At 40.9% G+C, this 20,851-nt stretch overlaps 1 protein-coding gene across 1 annotated transcript in view; it reads left to right on the top strand.

The window, feature by feature from the left end:
• The window catches only part of MCF2L2 (MCF.2 cell line derived transforming sequence-like 2), a 268,860-nt gene that overhangs the window by 45,061 nt on the left and 202,948 nt on the right, over nucleotides 1-20,851 (top strand). Inside the window, exons 2-3 of the mRNA XM_008070688.1 lie at nucleotides 10,509-10,592; nucleotides 19,425-19,539. Of these exons, the coding sequence (XP_008068879.1) occupies nucleotides 10,509-10,592; nucleotides 19,425-19,539 (199 nt within the window). The remainder of the gene's footprint in view (nucleotides 1-10,508; nucleotides 10,593-19,424; nucleotides 19,540-20,851) is intronic.

Genomic DNA, 20,851 nt, shown 5'->3' with positions numbered 1-20,851 from the left:
CTGCTGGGCTCCGGACGATCCTTCCGCCTCAGCCTTCCAAGTAGCCGGAATTACAGGCGCGGGCTACCACGCCCAGTTAATTTTTTGATTTATTGTAGAGATGAGGTCTTGCTGCCCAGGCGGGTCTCGAACCCGCGGGCTCAGGCAATCCACTCACCTCAGCCTCCCAAAGCGTGGGATTACAGGCTGAGTAAGTGGGCTCTTGGTCACATCATGACAGGAAAAGAACATCATTCATTTGAAAATCCTGGTATTGTACTTGACCCAATCTTTAGGAGTAGTTTGAGAGATACCCTACATCCTTCTCAAGATTTGAACCTTTGCTGTTTGCTGTGTCAATCAACGTTGCCTGCCTGGATAGTGCTTTCTATTGGCTGCAGTGTTAAGTCTCTGGATTTTATTACTCAGCAGCCTAGCGAGGTTGGAAGAGAAGGAGGGCAACATTGTGGGTTAGAGTAAATTCTTTTCTAAGAGCCTCCTTTAAAAATTTTGTCCCTTGCCGGGCTCGGGACCCGCCTGGGTAGCAAGACCTCATCTCTACAATAAATCAAAAAATCAGCCGGGCGTGGTAGCGCATGACTGTAATTCCAGCTACTCGGAAGGCTGAGGCGGAAGGATCGCCGGAGCCCAGCAGGTCGAGGCTGCGGTGGCCGGGAGCGGCCACTGCACTCCAGTCTGGGCGACAGAGTGAGACTCCAGCTCAAAAAAAAAAAAAAAAAAAAAGTCCCTATTATTTTATTTTAAATAGCCAGTGGCATCATGTGTATCTCCTGACATGATACCTCTAAAAAAAAAATTCTGATTCTCATTGACGCTAGAATTGCCCTCTTTTCCACAACACCCTCATCCCCCAGTTTTCCTTTTGTTTCCAAATGAGGAAGTCTGGCAATCTATCGGCTGTAATCCTGTGAGCACTCACCAACCTAAAGGATCAGCTCTCAGCAACGACACGACCTTGAGTGAACTTCAGAGAGATTAGCATAAGAAAGGATTAAACATTTATGTGGGTGCAGTGCCTAGAGAGCAATGGAGAGCCAGGGAGGTGGCATCGCTTCCTGGAATCCAGTGACCGCCTGGTGCACGAAGTGTGAGCAGCAAGACCCTAGGTTCTCACCTTACACCTTGGTGCGGATAACAGAGGCAGAGATGAGGGCATATCACCATTTTGTAGGAAGTTGCATCAGGCTAGAATATATGGCAAAAAAAGGTAATGTGAGAGCAATGATGCACTTTTTAAATGCATGTTTTGTCATTCTCATTCTTAGCATAATTGATTTAACTAAGAAATTTTGCATTAAAATTTTTTAATTTGCAACACTGCCTAAAGTTTTTTGATAAAGAGTTTAAAAAGGACTTTAAAAAAAGAAGCATGAATCAGCTATTACAATATTATAGGCAGTCATTTATTGAGAAAAGTAGATTCGTAACAAAAAGATGATCAAATATTTGGAAAAAAAATCAGGTTGCAAGATAAGATGTGTATATACTTATTTTAAAAGCGAATATATCTGTATATACATTTCTGCATATTGAATATTATACACCAATGAGATAACCTGTTAATTTTGGGTAAAGGAATGATGTTTTACTTTTCTTATTTTGTTTAGTTGTACTTCCTATTTTTAAAAAGTAACCAACATATCTTGCTTTTGTAAAATGAAAATAAGAGTGCAGATATTGAAATTCATGTTCCTAAAGAAAAATATGTCTAAAAGGCTTCAGGTCAGGTGTATGTGCTGATAATAGACTGACAGTCTACAAGTAGAAAAAGAACATTTCCTTTCGGTGGGCTGATGAGAAGGAACATTATTCTAAGGAAGCCCTCTATGTACGCAGAAGCCAGCAAGACAGATGCTCTAAGAGCTGAAGCAACTGCTTGTTTCTAAGACTGTTTTTTTAAATGGATGTACTTATTGGTAGGCTCCCATTTTTTGGCTTGAAAATATTTGTAATACATTAATTCCTCTTGGATCACAGTCTAGAAAAGGTAATTTAAAGCAAATGTCTTAGTCTCTCCCATTGTATTTATACTGGGAAACTGTATCTTCAATAGAAGGGAACTATTAAATGAAATGTGTTTTTAACATTAATTCATCATCGTTGCAGTATACTTTCTGATTGAGAGTTATCATACTTATACTGTATTCTGTATCATCTATTTATATAGTCTATAATGCATATATCGTATTCTCAAAGGCAAGGGCTACTATTTATTTGTCACTTAGGGAGGGACAACTTGTTAATCAAATTTTGCTTTCCCTACTTAAAACACACATGTGGTTGCCTGTGCACCACATAAATCCTTATAGGACTTGATTCAGGTATGAATTATTGCCCTAATTTTACAATTAAATTATAATAAGAGCTTTACAACTTTGTTAATGGTGAAGTGAGGAAGTAGTGTGAAAGAAGAATAAGAAGAGTTTCTGAATCCTAAACTCACAGCATCACATATCCTATTGTGGCTTGTTCTCCCCCCACTGAAGGTTATGAAATGCTCACCTGTAAGCTTGGGCTGTCAGTTATTTTGTTCTGTGACTCAAGACAACTATGAAAGTTTGGGGATCTTTTTTTTTTTTTTTTTTTTTTTTGAGTTAGAGTCTCACTCTGTCGCCCAGACTGGAGTGCAGTGGCCGCTCCCGGCCACCGCAACCTCGACCTGCTGGGGTCTGGCGATCCTTCCGCCTCCGCCTTCCTAGTAGCCGGAATTACAGGCATGTGCTACCACGCCCGGCTGATTTTTTGATTTATTGTAGAGATGAGGTCTTGTTGCCCAGGCGGGTCTCGAACCCGCGGGCTCAGGATCTTAATGTACATTTTATGAGATTCCACATGGCCTTTCTGACATGACTGCAATGTTACATTCGTGGGATGCCATTAGTTGACTACTTGGACTAGAAAAGATACAGTGTGCCTCCTTTTTGGGCTTCTGCCATGTGAGGATACAGCAAGAGCTCATCATCTTGGAAGCAGAAAGCAGCGCTTACCGGACACTGAATCTGCCAGTACCTTGACCTTAGACTTCCCAGTCCCCAGAACTATGCAAAAGAAATTTCTATTATTTATAAATTATCCAGTCTGAGGTATTTTTTTAATAGCAGCCAGAATAGACTAAGACACGATATTAAACATGTTTTAGATATAAGTTCATTGGCTGTATTTCTTCTACAAATTGTTTTTTGTCTATGCCTATTATATTCATTTCTTGTGTCTGCTATAACAAATGGGCACCGTGCTTAATGGCTTACAACAACATAAATTTATTTTCTCACAGTTTTAGCGCCAGAAGTCCCAAATCATGGTTCTGGTAGGGCCACTTTCCAGAGGCTCTAGTGCTGATTCTGTTTTTCGTCTCTTCTAGCTGCTGGTGGTGCTAAGCATTTCTTGGCTTGTGGCTACATCATTTTAATATATCTCTGTCTGCACATAGTCTTCTCTGTGTTTCTTTCTCTGTTTCTCAGTCTAATCTCCCTTCTAATCTTATCATATTATACTATATTGTTTTGTCAATGACACTGCTTCCAGCCAATAGTCTTGACATTTGATGGGCAAATGGTATGTAAATGAGTAACAGATATATACATAATCCATAAGTGACTACTTAGTCCATGAAATCCATTATTTTCTTGCCACGTGTCAGCAAAAGTCACCATGTTACTATCATTGAGATTTTCATATAATTTTAACTGTTGAGAGCAGTGATCTAAGGTAAATGTGATCCAAGCAAAATGTAAGTGTATTTAATGAATTCAAATTTTGAGTATATTTGCATTGTGAATTACAAGGAAAAGAAAAATAAGAGCGTTGATGCTTGAACTAGATAATGTTATCCTGGACTAGATACATTATTATTATTACTGAAGATTCTACAGCATTGATGCCATGTGAGGAAGGATTTGACAAGTTAATTAATTTTTCTTTTCTCTTACCTAAGCACTTCCACAGTTCAAATCTTCCCTGCACTCAGAAGCAGTGTGTGTCTCTGATGTCAGCAATGGCACAGCTCACAAACCACCATAACATTTGGATGCAGTTGCCTTTTCTTTTGAGGACATAGACCAAGAGCCATGGAATATTTCCCTGGGCCTGAAAAGCATTGCATTAAGAAAGTAGATGCCAGTACGGAGCACTGGGTCATGAGTGACTGAGACACCCAGTTCTTTAAGGCATATGTTCATGGGCGAAAGTGTAAGATGTGAAGCTCCCCACAGTGAGGCCTGGGGCAGGCAGGGATCACAAGGAAACTTTCTGGGGGTGGGTGTGTGAAATGTTCCATATCTTGATCTGTTGATGATTACTTAGTGTATATTTTTGTCAAAAATCCTCAAACTGTTTACTAAAGATTTGTGTATTCTGCTGCATGTAAATTATGCTTCAATAAAGTACTATTAGCATGAAAAATAAAGGCTACCAGAGCATATCTTTCTGTATGTAAACTAGAGGGGGTAATTGCATATGATTCTGTTCCTTGAACCAACTGTTTCATATATTCTTTTCTCATTTGCCCATACATGTGCATAAACATACCACATGTTTTATTTCTTCTTTCTTTAACTGGGTTGTAATCTCACCATACATCTGATTTTTGTGTTCTTGACATTATGTCTTAAGTACGTTTCTATGGATGTGGTCTTCATAGTTGTATAATGATTGCTTCCATTTTTTCACTCTTGTAAATAATATTACAGTCTCTAATGTTATATATAAAATTTTTATTTTAGTATGTTCTTGCAAAACCTTTTCAAATATAGGATGAATGGGTACAAGATTATGAAGATTTTGATGACTGTGTACTGAAACTGTATTATAATGGGTAAGATGTTGAGATTTGGGGTTCAGAGTGAGCTGAATTCAGGTTCTGGCTCTGCATGATCTTGGACAAACTACTTCAAAACTAGTTCAATATTGTCCACAGAGCTCTCTTGAGGATTAAATGAGGTAATATATAAAGTGCTTGGTATGCAGTCTATGACTTAAGTGCTCAATAATCACTGGGTAAAATATTGTGAAACTCCTTTCCAGAAGGTCACTAACTGCTCCACTCCCTGAAGTTATACAAAAGAACTGATTTTCCAATATAATTCCAGCATTGTGTATTAGACTCTCAGTTTATAGATGAAAGGAGAGATTCTATTGCTGTTTTAGTTGCATTGGTTGACTACTAGGAAGTTGTATATTTTCTAGTGTTCTTGTTTTAGTGATATTTTAAATTCCTTCTAAACAATTCTTATATCTGCTTTCAAAAGCCTATAACCAGCCGGGTTCAGTGGCTCAGCCTATAATCTCAGCACTTTGGGAGGCAGAGGTGAGAGGATTGCCAGAGTTCAGGGATTCAAGACCAGACTGGGTAACTTGGCAAGACCTCATCTTTACAATAAATCAAAAAATTAGCCAGGCATGATGGCTCATGCCTGTGGTTTCAGCTATGTGGAAGGTTGAGGTGGAAGTGTTGCCTGAGCCCAGCAGGTTGAGTCTGTGGTGGTTGAGAGCATACCACTACACTCCAGCCTGGGTGACAGAGTGAGACTCCAATTCAAAAAAAAAAAAAAAAGCCTTTAACCCATCATTAGTTTATGGATAAGACTATGATGATAAAGTCATTGTTAGGCGGCAGCTTACACATCACTATAGGACAGGACCAAATGTGTTTGTACCATTTCTGACCTGGCCAATAAGATGAAGTGAAAAACAGAGTGTCCCTATGGGCTGGCTTTGGGTACCAGCCCAGCGACTGGTGTCTCTGAGCCTCTGGTCTGGTCAAGTCTGTTGTAGTTGTGGACATGGGGGTGGGCAGGGCAGGCTGGAGGGATTCATTTGAGTGCTAGGGACCATCCTTTTTCTGTCACTGTGTAACTAAACTGGTTAATTTGTCAAGTATATTGTTAGTGCCCAGTTCACAGCTGGTGTTCTATTAGTGTTATTAACTAGAAAGGCATGTTATGTCTTGCCTAAAAGTGGAGTGTCTTTCTGGTCCATGACTTGTCAGCTGCTGTAAGTACAGTTGTTGAGAAACAGTTTGGCTAACTGGCAGACGCTTCCCTTTTTTTTTTTTTTTGGTTGGGGTCTCACTCTGTTGCCCAGGTTGAAGTGGAGTGGCACGATCATGACAATCACAACCTGGACTTAAGCAATCCTTCCACCTCAGCCTCCTTAGTAGCTGGGACTTTAGGCAGGTACCACCGCTCCCGGCTAAGAGTGTGTGTGTGTGTGTGTGTGTGTGTGTGTGTGTGTGTGTGTGTGTGTGTATGTGTGTGTGTGATGAGGCTTTGCTATGTTGCCCAGACTGGTCTCGAACTTCTGGGCTCAAGCAATTCTCTTACTTCAGCCTTCCAAAGTGCTGGGATTCCAGGCATGAGCCACCACACCCAGCCCCCTTCCATTCTTTCTGTCTACCTGATTCTCTGGGCAAAGTAGTGATGTCACAATGTCTGCCAAACTTGGTGCTGTTGTTCCTCTCTGCTCCAGACCATACTTGAATTTTTTAAATCACAAAGTGACAGAAATTTCAGAACGGCAGGAGTGGGACGCTAAAGGTTTCACTGGCCTTTTCCCCTTACCAGTTGCAACATTCAGGCGGCACCTAGACATCATCACACTGTTTCCTGCCTTCTGCTATAAGGGTCGGCTTCACTTACTAGTAAAGGTCCTGCCCCAGAGCCCATTGCAGTCCTCTCAGATTGGGAAGTGGGTAACACAGGGACATTGCTAGCTGCCTACAGCTGATTTCCCATGGAACATCACCTAGGAGGCTGGAGGCTCTGTAGCCTTTGATCTCTTCTGCATTTCTGAATTGTGGGTGGAGGGTAAAACGCAGTCAGGCTTCTGTTTACTTATCAAGGATAGAAAAGAGACAAGTTGTTCTCTGGTGTATCTGTTACTTTGCCCAGGATAGAAACTGTGTTGAAATTGAGTTAACACTTCCCTTTGCCTTATGTGAGTTACAAAGAGACAAGTTTCTCCCTAACGCGCACACACATCCCAAAAAGCAGAGTAAGCAGGAAGCCTCCACACAGGACCGTGAGGTGGGTCATTGGTTATGCTCAGCTGAGCGTGGGAGAAGGAAAAATTGTTTTACAGGTGAGAACACAGACGCAGAGTGTACTTGCCCTGATCATCCAACTAGAAGGTGGCAGAAGGGGCTCTTGCATGCAAGGCTGTTTGGGTCTGAGGCAGGTCCTTTTCCCCTGCAACAGTAGGTGTTCCCTTAGGACCAAAGTGCTCCAGCCCTTCCTTCCTTTCCCCATCTGTGTGGGAGTAGGTAGCAGGGCCTGCCAGTGGCAGGGCAGCCTTTGTGTCTCATTGCCCAGAGCATAAATGTGCCCTGTTTGGGGGCATAACTGAACATGTCCCCATTCCAGCAGGCCCACAAATATCAGGCATCGCTAAAAACTGGGTGCATCTGCAAGTCATCTCCATACTCTAAGTCAGATGCTGAGTCTGAAAGTTTGTGATCTGTTGCAGCTGGCCAGGTTGGGTCATGTGGCTCTTTTGCTAAAAGACTTCAAGGTTAACCCCTGGCTAGGGGCCAAACACTCTCAGCAAAAATTGGGCTAAAGGCAAGTAAGCTTGCTTCTATTCTTAGAAAAACAAATCATGAATTTTAGTTCTGTTCATTTGGTAACCCCACGAGGCTGGTGAGAAAGGTCTTTGTTGAAGGGCTCGGCAAACCTCAGCCTGATGAGAGACACTAGTTAGCCTCTCAGGGATGGTAGAAGCCATGGTAGAAGCCTCTGTAATTCAAGGCCAAGAGTCTAAGAACTCCATCAATCCCTCTTAGAATCTGGTGATCCAGGGCCAATCCAGGCTCTACACTTAATTTGTTGTATAATCACAGGCAAGTTCAAAATCTCTCTGGGTCTTCATTTTGTCATTTAAAGTGATTTGAGGCGGGGGATGGTTGGCTTAGCTCATAGTTATTGTCCCTTTCAGATTTTACATCTTTAACTTAAGATGTGTAATTTAATTTAAAGCACACATCAAGCCGGGCTCGGTGGCTCAGCCTGTAATCCCGTGCCTTTGGGAGGCTGAGGTGAGTGGATTGCCTGAGCCCGCGGGTTCAAGACCTACCTGGGCAGCGAGACCTCATCTCTACAATAAATCAAAAAATCAGACGGGCGTGGTAGCGCGTGCCTGTAATTCCGGCTACTCGGAAGGCTGAGGCGGAAGGATCGCCGGAGCCCAGCAGGCGAGGCTGCAGTGGCCGGGAGCGGCCACTGCACTCCAGTCTGGGAGACCCAGTGAGACTCCAACTCAAAAAAAAAAAGCACACACCAAATATTGAGTTATAAGAACAATAAATTATGCCTTATGATTTTTGTTTTCCTCTGGGTTCGTTTTCTCTTGAATATCCTCCCTCAGGTATGAAACACAATCACTGGGCTGGGCATGGTGGCTCCCAAAACTTCGAGTGGCCTAGGTGGGAGGATTGCTTAAGACCAGGAGTTTGAGACCAGCTTTAACAACATAATGAGACCTCATCTCTGCCCCAAAAAATAAATTAGCTTGGCGTAGTGACCCACACCTGTAGTTCCAGCTGCTTGGGAGGCTGAGGTGGAAGGATCACCTGAGCCCAGGAAGTTGAGGCTGCAGTGAGCCATGATTGAGCCACCGTACACCAGCCTGGGTGACAGAATGAGACTCTGACTCAAAAAAAAAAAGCATCTATGAAGTTCTATTTTTGAGTATGTCACTTTCCTAGACCACGGGGAGATTGTGTTCTGAAAAACTCTTCAATTACATAACTTCTGTTTCTACTCAAATTCTTTGTGTTGTCCATTTGTATTTTGCATTGTATTATGGAAAATTTGAAACATAGGAAAAGCATTATATTATGAACCCCATGAACCTATCAACCAGCTTCAACAATTATCCACATTTTGTCAGTCATGTTTCATCTGCCTCCTACCCCATGAAATCTTTTGGTGGAGAGGAGTTCTGGAGTTTTGTTTGTTTTTTTTTAATTGGAGTCTCACTCTGTTACCCAGGTTGGAGTGCAGTGGCATGCTCACGACCACTGCAGCCTTGACCTGCTGGGCTCAGGTGATCCTTCTGTCTCAGCCTTCCAAGTAGCTGGTACTACAGGAGCATGCCACCACGCCCAGCTATTGGAGTACTTTTAAAGCAGATCTCAGATTTCATATTATCTTACTATTAAATGCTTCAATTTGCGTTTCTAACAGAGATCTTTCTTATCTTTATAACTAAAGTAACATTATTACACCCACCCAAATGAACGGTGATGCAGGAATTCTTTGAATCTTTAGTGGTTTTGGGGTAAAAGGGGTATTGGGATGAAGGTGCTCTGGTCTGGATTTATCCCCTTTCCTCCAGAAACAATGAGAGAATTCCTTGAGGAGGATCTTGGGGCTTAAGCTGACTCCCTCAAGATTTTCAGAAAGCAAATATCAAATATGAGAAAGGCCCATATGTTCATAGCAATGGATATAACTAGCATTTACTAAGTACCTAGTGTGTACATCTCCATAGACATCATCTTTAACCTCCACACCAAAGTTGAGAATAGAGACCAAGCCTCTGGGAGGAGCTTCCTGAATATTACCTTCCGATTGGTTAGCATTAGAATATCATAATGTTACTATGACCCCACACTGAATCAATAGAAAATTCCCATTTAGTGTCAGGACACAGGCCATCTGGGTTTTGCCTTAATCTGACCAGATGTTTAGCTCCTGTAGAAACAATAACCAGTTCATTCCTTAAGATTCCCTGGGAAACAGTTAAATGACGATAGTATCTTCGGCAGAGAGAGAGCATGAAGATGCCTTCCTCTCCCCAGTTAAGAGATTCCACTCAGTCCTCCCTTCTTTCTCTCATTCTTTTCCCAAATGGATAGAAAGGCAAATCACAGGGCTTATTAGTCACTTGTTAGTGTTAGAGGCCCATTGTAGGTTTGTGCTTGAAAGACTTGAATTTTTGCCTTAGAAACCTATAAACTTTTATCAGTAAGGAGAATCTTCAAATAGCAAAATGGAGAAGTGCTTCTTAAATATCTTTATCAGTGGGAAGAGGCCCCTTAAATTATTCTGGAAGTGGGGGAAGTGATAGAGATAAGAAGGAAAGCAAAAAGCAAGTGAGGGAGGAAGGAGAGAAACAAACATCAAAGAACTCTCACAATTCTCAGATTGATTTTATGACCCATCTTGAGAGGAGCTCTGGTAACTCAGGTGGTTTGTGTTTAAAATGTCTTTCTGCAGACCCAAAAGAGTAGGCAAATGCCTGCCTTGGTAATGAGACCATCCAGTGGGTTTACCTAAAGTTTAAAGCTCTAGAAATATGTTCCCATGCTCATAGGTATAAGTCTCAAAACCCAGAAATGGCCCCAATTTCATCTAAGGAATTGAGTTCTCCAGGGAATAATGTGCCCAGAACCATATCTTGCTCAATTTCAGATTGTCCTGGTAGTGGAACTTGCCTTTTTTTTTTTTTTCTTTTTAATTTTGTTTTACAACCTGCAAGTATTTAACCTAATTTGTATTTCATTTGTGCAGATGAAATTATGCAGCAGGAAGTCAGGCCTTTGGTGGCAGTGGATATAATAGAACAACTTCACAGACAATTTGCCATTCTTTCAGGTAAGGGGCAAATTCATTTACATTTTCGGATTTTGATGGAGAGTTCTGCTGGGAGGGCCCTGCCTCTTGAATTTTGAGTACGACTATATTCAAGTCTCGCTTACCCTTATGCCTCATACAGGACTAGAACAGACTGAGGACTATCTTGCCAGAGGAGGGTGGGATTTCATATATGTTATTCCTTTTGCTGTTTGATGCAGTCTGATCTTTCCCAAGGGAGGACATTTCTTTGAGGTTGTAAAGAATAGAGCTGAAAATATTTCTGAGGAAGGAAAAAGAAATAACTGCTGAAATCAGCTGCCACCATGACATTCTTCCAATGTTCTTGTTGGATGTTCTTTCAAGATTTAACCTTAAGGGAGTCCTGGTTATAAAGGTTCACTAGTGTTGCTGAGGTTGTTTATTCTCTGAGAGAATTGACTTTAATTCTTAGCTCTTCTAAGAAGATTTTCATTAAGCATTTGGTTAGGAATAAAGACAGGCTGTTATTATAAAAGGTTAGAAATTTTTTGAGCCTAGGCACAACCCTAAAAGCTGTTGTGACTTGAATACTCTTCTTACTTATTCACTTAGCCAAGGGAGATGTGACTTCAATTACTAAAACTGGAAGTACATACCAATCCCTAAACTGTTGCTGGACCAAACTTGGAAGAATGGAATACCAACATTAGACATCCTTAGTATATATCACAGAGAAATAAGGTGGCAAGGGTCTTAAGCTTTTACATCAGTTTTGAAAAAAAAACCAAAATGACAAAGTCATATTAGTTACGTTGATGTCGGGTGGGGTATGGTGTGTTGCTCTATGGTTTCTTTGACTCCAACACAGAGAAAAATTTGGTCTGAAAGTCCAGTGTATAGTTTAAGATAGAATTTATTAGAAAGAAAGATACATGCTCAAAGGAGAATATGGGTCCCTTAAGAGAGGGCATGTGCTTGCCTTTGGCAAGAAGCTTTACATACTTTTACAACGATGATTAAGCAACCATGAACTAAGAGCGGAGGGCTGCAGGTATCTGGTCAAAAGTTTCGATGACCATCTCTCAACTTTTAAGGTCACAAAGACCTTCTAAGTAATGAAAGCTAATGTCTAACTAGATTTGGGCTTTTCTTAGAACATCATGTCTGTGTTTTGGGTAATTCCCTGTTGTTTTTGTGATTTACTGCACTGGTGGTTCTGCACTCTGACCTGCAAGGTGGTCAGGTCTGATATGCCTGGCCAGTTAGGTGAACATATAAGGATAAAAAAGAGGTCAGAATACTTACTCTATTCTATCTTAGAACTGCCTAAGAAAACCTGCCTAACTACTTCTAAACTGTGCTAACTATGCCTGCTTCAACATCACAGAGAGAATATGTAGTTGGTATGGATTTTATTCTACAACATGGGATGATAAAAAAAAAAGGCAAATTCTTTTCTTTCTCTAAATCATGTTTAATCTGCTCCAAGTTCTTCATCCCACTTATTTGAGGGAAATGAATCTCAATTGTTGGGATACTTCTGCCCATCCCAGCATTGTATCCTGAGTGGACACATCTTATACAATCCAGAACATTCTGAGGGAATTCTCTGGTCTTTCCTCCATGTTAGTCACTGCTCATATAGTCACTGAGAGCTCCATGAATATGGAGTCCTCATTTTTCTTGTTTCTGTCTGTACTGCCAGTGCTTGGAGCAGAGACTGGAAATAAAAGCTGCCTAGTACAAAATTATCCAAGTCCTCTAGACCTGTCCTGTGAAACCAGTGGATTTGCTGTCTCTCACATGCTCAGTTAGGCACCACAGTCTTGGCCTTGGGGGGAGCACTAACTGACCTCCTGAAGGTGTGGTCTCATAGCTTCCTCTGATGAGTCTAGGCTGTGCAAGACAAAAAGCTGGATGGGGTCTGTCCTCTGGATTCCTGGGAACTGTTGTGTCAAGGTCTGAAATGGTGGGTAGGGTCGGGTGAACTCTTGTAGCCTTAGACCAAAACTCTAAGGCCTCAATACGTGATTCTGGCATATATAATTATACAATGGCTCATCTCAGGAATTAGTCTGGTGGCTGATTAATTATATGCAGGGGGACCCCCAAAAGTCTGGAATTTATTTATTAAAAAATTGTGTATATATTCTTACATGTTTAAACTTTAGTCAGCTTCAAAGTACTCTCCATTTGATGCAATAAACCTATCAAGACTCTTTTTCCACTGCTCAAAATAGTTTTTGAATTTGTAAAATGTGCCCAATACACATCAACTTTATTGCCTTTTAGTGCTTCTGCTGTTTTTTGTTTCACCTCTTCCACGCTGGCAAAATCTTTCCCTTTGAGGACTTTTTTCATCTGGGGAAACAAAACAACAACAACAACAAAAGTCACTTGGGGCAAGATCAGGTGAATAGGGAAGATAGTTCACAGAGGTCATACTGTTTTTGGTTGAAAATTGCTGAACATTCAGCGCAGTGTGGGCAGGTACACTAGTAAATCACCCATCATGAAATGGGCAAATTGTTGAAAGAACCTCTAAAAAAGAAATTAACTGAAGCTGAACACAGCCTCTCACAAAGCTAGCTAGTACATTGATGCTGATGGGTTTCTAGAATGCTACCTCATGGGGGAAACCTGTACTATAAGAGGTCCACCTTCAAAAAAAAAAGATAATTCTGGTTGTTTTGGGGTCTCTCTTGTATAATTTAATGATCAAAATTGATCTCTTTCGAGTATTATTGCGACATTTCTATTTTTAGGACTTAGCAGCAACATAAGAAAAACTGGTCCAGACAGCTCTAGATGATTTTGGGTTCTGTACTTACTAGCAGTAACACCTTGGGTAAATTCTCTAAGCCTCAGTTTCTCCATTTGTATAATGGGTCATTGTAATTTTGGGGATTAAATGGTATAATTAACGAAAAATGCATAGTAATGCATCTGCTAAATAAATGTTTGTCTTTTTTCCTGATATATATATATATATATTTTTTGAGTTGGAGTCTCACTCGGTCACCCAGACTGGAGTGCAGTGGCCACTCCCGGCCACCGCAGCCTCGCCTGCTGGGCTCTGGCGATCCTTCCGTCTCAGCCTTCCAAGTAGCCGGAATTACAGGCGTGTGCTACCACGCCCGGCTGATTTTTTGATTTATTGTAGAGATGAGGTGTCGTTGCCCAGGCGGGTCTCGAACCCGCGGGCTCAGGCAATCTGCTCACCTCAGCCTCCCAAAGGCGCAGGATTACAGGCTGAGCCACCGAGCCCGGCTTCCTGATATATTTTAAAGTTCCATAAAAATGCTTATTTTAGGGTTCTCTTACAAAAAATAGTTTTCAGTATGATACAGGCTTGAAAGGAACCAAAGCCGTGCTCACAGTGGTTATGGCATACAATGCCATTGTTGAATCAGGAATAGAGTTACTCCTTAACACAGAACGTGGAACTGTGAAACTCACACTGAGCCAAGAGGACACTTTTGCTTAGGAAGGGCACTTTGGCTGTGGTGAAGATAAAGGCATTGTCCTTTTATATTTCTTTTAATGATACTTCCCGCTTGGAATCATTGTGGCTGAATTTTTTTTCTCTCTCTCCTTTCTCTCTCAAATTCTTTTCAAAGTAACTGATGAAAGTATAAAGTGCTCAGTGCGCTTAGGCTTATGGAGTCCCGAGTATCTCCCTCCACATACATCACCAGAGTCCACAGTTGGTGGGAGGTGGAGACTCCCACCTGGAACAATGGAGACTGTCAAACTAGGGAAGAGATCAGAGACAAAGTCCCACCTACCTTAGATATGGAGCTGGTGATTTGGAACCTGGGAAGTGAGACCCAATGCAAAACACCTAGAGTAGGGCTGTTTAATAGAAATACAGTTTGACCCACGTATGCACTTGTGAATTTTGGAGTAACCATATTAGAAGGGTAAAAAGAGACATGAAATTAATTTTAATAATATATTTTATTTACCCATATCTAAAATAGTATTTCAACATGTAATCAATCGTCATAATTATTAATGAGATTTTATATTTTTGTCCCGAGTCTTTCAAATTCAGTCACATTTTATCTTATAGCATGGCTCAATTTGGATTGGTCATGTTTCAAGTGCTCAATGGCCATGTGTCTAGTGGCTATTGTATTGAGTAACACAGGCGAGAGAAAACATTCTCAAACATGTTGGACTGAATATCTCCTTTTTATAACATGATTTGTATTGTCCTCTGCCATCCTGAAAAGAAATTTGCAGATACTATAACCTATGTCAGTGAGAGAGGGCTAAACAACTACAAGTAGGAGCTAATGTGTACAGTGGCTCAAACAAATCAATAGAAATTTAGTTCTTACTCTTGTAACAGTTCAGCATGTGTGTTCCTGATCAGCAGACAACTTTTCTCCATGTGGAGGTTCAGGAGTGAAGGTTCCTTTCACTCTGTGGCTCTTATTACTGTCGTCCATTTTGCGAACTTCTTACTGTCTGCATCCAGAGAACAGATGCTAAGAGAATATGGAAGAAACATGGTGCTTCTTAAAATTCTCAATTCAGAGATGACATACACCACATTCCATTTACTTGAGTTGGTGCAGTCATATGGTTACATTAATTGCAAGGGAAGCTGGAAAATGTAGTGTAGCTATGTGTCCAGGATGAAGAGAAAACTTAGGTGAATAGCCACCCCTATCTAGGTATATATATTTAAAAAAAAACTATATGAAACTGTATGTAAAGGAGAGGTCAAAGGAAACTAATTATAGTAAAGCAAAATATATTTAAATATGCATTTGTAGCTACATAAGAATAAATAATGAAATAGTTGGGGACTTAGAGTCACCAACAGGTGCAAATGCTGGGGTGTGGAGGGGTGAGCAGACATCTGTAGTGATCTTCTGAAATAGTAAACAATTGTTGATAAAATTGTGAACAAATAAAGTATTATCTTTCCTTAACTTATACTGTAGTTGCATTCCTGGAAAATTCCATATATATTAAAACTTTAAAATTCTTTATATGTAAAACAGAGTCAGAGTCTAGATTCAGAGCACTGTAAATTGATTTTTCATTTATATTAAGTTTCTAGTAAGACATTTAGAAATTATGTAGGATGTGAGGCAATTATTTGTTTTGTTCTGTAGAATTGGTCACTTAATATCTCAGGCCCTGAGATTTTCAAAATACCTTCCAGGAAACGGTTCTTTGATTCCCCCCAGCTAGAACTAGTTCTTCTGGGGAGAAAAAAGGGGAAATATTAATAGGTACTAGAAGGCAAACAGCATTAGCTGCCTGCACTTTGCTCTATCGTGGGTCTTCACCACCTTCCTGGAGAATTTCCCAGCATTCTAAATGTTCTTGTATATGAAGTCTTCATGCCGGTTAGCACCAGGACCCTTGAGGGAATCACCTTATACACCCACGCACTTATTAGTGTTTCCTGCAGTAAAGCTAGTTTCTTTCTATTTAATGTAAAGGTAAAAAGTCATACCAAGAGGAACAAATTTTATTTTACTTAAGTTTTCATTTTACTTAGTATGAAATAATTTTTTTTTTTTTTGGTCTTCCTTGAATGGGACTTGGAATATTCTTTCTCCCTCTTGCAATACCATATTTATTCACAAGGTGGCACTAAATGTCTTGTTGTGGTTGTCAATAATTGTATGTAATTGTATTGGTAGTAATCGAATATCGGTGATAATAAAGATAGAAGAAAGTTTCACCTATCTTTCTCCATTTAGGTGGGGACAGCTTTAATTTAGTCAATGATCAAAGGTAAAAGTAAATGACACAATTACATCCCAAATAATATTTTAAAGGTATTTCAGTTCCTTGAAATGTTTTCATCATTCCAAAGCAAATGTTGGTTATGTCATTAGTACAGTGTTATAATGCATCTAAATTTAGCCTTACTAGAAATGTACGTTCTCTCTCTCTCTCTTTTTTTTTTTTTTTTTTGAGTTGGAGTCTCACTCTGTCGCCCAGGCTGGAGTGCAGTGGCATGTTCCTGGCCACCGCAGCCTCCACCTGCTGGGCTCCGGCGATCCTTCCGCCTCAGCCTTCCAAGTAGCTGGAACTACAGGCATGCACTACCATGCCCGGCTGATTTTTGATTTATTGAAGAAATGAGGTCTTGCCAAGTTGCCCAGGCGGGTCTCAAACCCGCGGGCTCAGGCAATCCACTCACCTCAGCCTCCCAAGGCGCGGGATTACAGGCTGAGCCACTGAGCCTGGCTGTACGTTCTCTTAATTCACATTTCTCTGAAACTAACTATAGCTGTGAAACTGCAAAGTGGCATCATATTAGGTGAAAACTGATATCCTCATCAGTCACCATAACGAAGTGGCTCAATATTCTTGTCAAAATTTGACAAACATCTAATCTGCAGGGCTTTTTAAAAACAATTAAAAATAAACATGCAGGATTAATAAAGAGGCACTTCCTGGAGAAGGATGACTGACCATCCAGACAAATCTCACAGTTTCATTTTACAGTGATTGGTCTCTAAGAGCCTGAGACTCACATTGACAGTACTCACAAGAGACTCGTGTAGAAAAACTGCAATGTAACTGATCTTTTCATGATACAAGAACTCATGCTTGCTCAGTATCACATTCTTTCTCTTGAAACAAATTTATATGGAAAGTCAGACTATATACATAAGATGCTTATCAGGCATGGTGTCAGCACAGGCAAGTTGGCTGGATGATCTTGGTGGTGTCATCAGATAGATGGTGACATGGATTCGATTCTCAGGTAGGCCAGGAATCTCTCTCCTTAGGACAGCACTGGTCGTACATTGCCTGCCTTTACTTCTCTGAGTCTGTCTTTTCTGTAGTTTCTTAGCTGATTACACATCCTTATTAATCACACAGTCCTCATTAAACTACATCTCACACTGATACTTCTTTCTTAGATATCTTGAATACATGGAGTCATTTGTATTTGACCTTGACTTGGGAGCCGTTATTCCTCTTAAAGTAGTTTCCCTCCAAGGGCATAACCTGGCAGGTGCATGTAGCTTCAGCTCCCATCCCATTGGTTAGGGCAGAGGTCCCCAAATTTTTTTAGTTCTTAGTGCCTTAGTATCTGTCTTTTTTTCATGGCACCCCTAGGCCAAAAGCAATAATTAACAGTTTAAACAACATAGTAAGTATGAATGTCCCAACAACTTAGTAGATGTTTGAAAACGTAGGCCGGGCTTGGTGGCACAGCCTGTTATCCCAGCACTTTGGAAGGCCTAGGCGAGTGGATTGCCTGAGCCTGTGGGTTTGAGACCTACCCGGGCAACTTGGTGAGACCTTGTCTCTACAATAAATTTAAAAAAAAAATTAACTAGGTGTGGTAGTTCCAGCTACTTGGAAGGCTGAGGTGGAAGGATCGCTGGAGCCCAGCAGGTCGAGGCTGCGGTGACTGGGAGTGTGCCACTGCACTCCAGTCTGGGTGACAGAGTGAGACTATAAATCAAACAAAAAAAAAGTAATACATGTAAATTAAAATATTACTTTTTTCATTTTCATTATTAAATAACCACAATTATCTCAAGTCTTGGAATCAGCCTAGATATCACAGCCCTCATTTCTTGTTCCACATTGATTTTCATACTATTTGCTTTCTATTCCAGCACATCCAAACTCCAGCTTTATAAAGTTGCAAAGCCATCTAAAAGAGTATAGTGCAATTTAATGTTGAAATTGTGAACTACCTCAAGCCAGTAGTTTGCATGTCAGTTATCACTGTTTCCCTAGAAATTCTTAAATATTCATGGTGCTCCTGTGAGTTCATTGTGGTTCACTGGGTACCTGCCACACAGTTTGAGTACTGTGAGGCTAGAACTTAGTCATATGGCGACATGTAGCTGCAAGTAGCCTGGGAGATTATAAATTATTTAATTTAATCTGGTGGCCTCTGCTCTAGTGAATTAAATGTTAACCTTAATATTTTTATTCTTATAGGGATATTCTATATCCCTATTTATAAGTTCTTGAAGGGAGCTGGGCACAATTATGGGTGACTCATATCCATAATTCCAGCACTTTGGGAAGCCAAGGTGAGAGGATTGCCTGAGCCAGGGGTTCGAGTCTAGTCTGGGCAACTTGATGAGACTTCGTCTCTACAATAAATAAAAAAATTAGGTGGGTGTGCCACTGTACTCCAGCCTGGGTAACAGAGTGACTACCTCCTTGGTCACTCATAAATGGTGACCATTATTATATAATCTTTCCTAATTAAAATGCTATAATCGTAGTCATCATTTATTGAGCAGTTATATGTAACAAGCACTCTGCCAAGGTACTTTTCATTTGTGTACTCAATCCTCATAATACTTTTTAAGGTAAGAACAAGTTTTATTCTTATTTCTTATATTTATAGTATATGCAGGAAATACACATATATGCATATATATGCATATATATATATAAACTCCCACTTAGGTTAAGTGTCTTGCCACAAATCATAAAGCAATTGAAAGGTAAGCAGAACCAAGCTGTCTGATTTTAGAGTTAATTCTTTTAACCACCATGTGGTATTACCTTTGATATTTACTGGCTACAAAAATGAACAGCAATATTACCTATTTGCATTACTTACTATTATACCTATGCTAAATAATCAATATTGCCTTTTATATGGTAACTATCTTCAAAGGATTCAAAAACTGAGTTCTTACAATGCCACTGAGCAAGCATGAAGGAGAAGAGAAAGAGACTTGTTCAAAACACTTCCACGTTAACCTTTCGCAAATTCTAGTCCAAGGTAACATAGAAAAAGAGGAGGCTAATATTCCACCTCCCGACTTGCTCTTAGTCAAAGCCCCTTCCCTGCAGAGGCGTGACGTGACAAAATTTAGCCAACGTCTTGACCACCTGTTTGTGTTGCAGGAGGTCGCAGTGAGGACGGCGCCCCCATCATCACTTTTCCAGAGTTTGCAGGATTCAAACACATCCCAGAGGAGGACTTTCTGAATGTCATGACCTATCTGACCAGCATCCCCAGGTGAGCTGAGCACAGCATGTTGCTGTCTTCTTACTCACTGGCTTTATTCCACATTTCCCATGTGGCAGGGCTGGGTTGAGATGGAATCTTCCATGAGCACAGTTTACCCTGGTATGTAACTCGGCTGGTTTCTCTTATCGCTCAGTCACGAATGAGAGATGCGAACAGAGACTAGAAAACGATGATAAACAAGTATCAGTTTTTACTATAGTGAACACCTAGGAGGTACTTGATAAACATTGTTGAGAGGGTGGTAAACTGATTGAAAGCTGATGCTGCCTTTGTTCCCTCGGGGTTATTGCTTTAACTTGAAGTTATTCTGTGTGGGATACAGAATAACTTCAAGTTAAAGCAATGACCCCGAGGGAACAAAGGCAGCATCAGTCGTGCTGTATGGGAAACATGACCGTTGTTTGAGGAGCTCATACTGTGTTGGGAGTTTTTGATCTATCTTTCCTAAATAGGGAAATTAGTGGCAGATTGTATCATTGTCATTGCAAGCTGGAGAAACTAAGGCGTGGGGCAAAGAAACTACAAGGCCAGGAATAAAACTATGCTCGTAGCCAAGCCCATGACAGAAATGCTTCCTGGCATCTGCTACTTCCATCCACTCTAGCCTGGGCCTCACATCTTTATGCCACTCAAGTCAACACATACCCAAGTCTCCAAGGGATGGAGTGTGGGACACAGTCCACACTGGCCACCACCTTGTAGGCAGAGTCAGAGCTGTGAAGGGTGTCCCCACCTTGTTCTTAGTGCTGTGTCCACTTTTCAGCAGAGCAGACTTAGCCAGGCAGGGCCTCCCCTCCACAGGTTTGCACTGCTTATGGCATCATCCTTTCCTTGAATATGATGTGGTTTAGAATTTACACAACAGCCAGATATGTGTTCTTTTGCTTGCTTTTCATCTGCCTCATACGATTTGGAGGTAAACACTAGCTTTATGACTGAGAGGCCACCTGGAGTCTGATCCCTCCTGTAGAGATGAGGAAGTTGATTCCTTTAACCAGAGCCATTCAAAAGGTTACTTTAATTTTGTTGTTTCTTCTGCCTGTCTCATCTCTTCAGAGAAGGCTATGGATTCATTTTTAATGCATGTCTTCCAAGTTCAGCACTTAAAGTATATTTCACCAATGCCCTGCTCTCTTCCCCCCCCCACCACCAATAGGATATGCATTAATACAGACATGTGAGGATTTGGAGGAATTCTTTGTTGTTTTGAGGGAAATACGCTGCACCTGTCTCTGGGCTTTCTGTGGTATTCTGAGGATCACCTTTCTCTCCCTTCTGGCCTGACTCCTGCATGTTGATC

This window comes from Carlito syrichta, unplaced genomic scaffold, assembly GCF_000164805.1.
Source record: "Carlito syrichta isolate Samal-C Ts95f unplaced genomic scaffold, Tarsius_syrichta-2.0.1 Scaffold313936, whole genome shotgun sequence".
NCBI lineage: Eukaryota > Metazoa > Chordata > Mammalia > Primates > Tarsiidae > Carlito > Carlito syrichta.
This window is presented reverse-complemented; position numbering and strand designations above follow the sequence as displayed.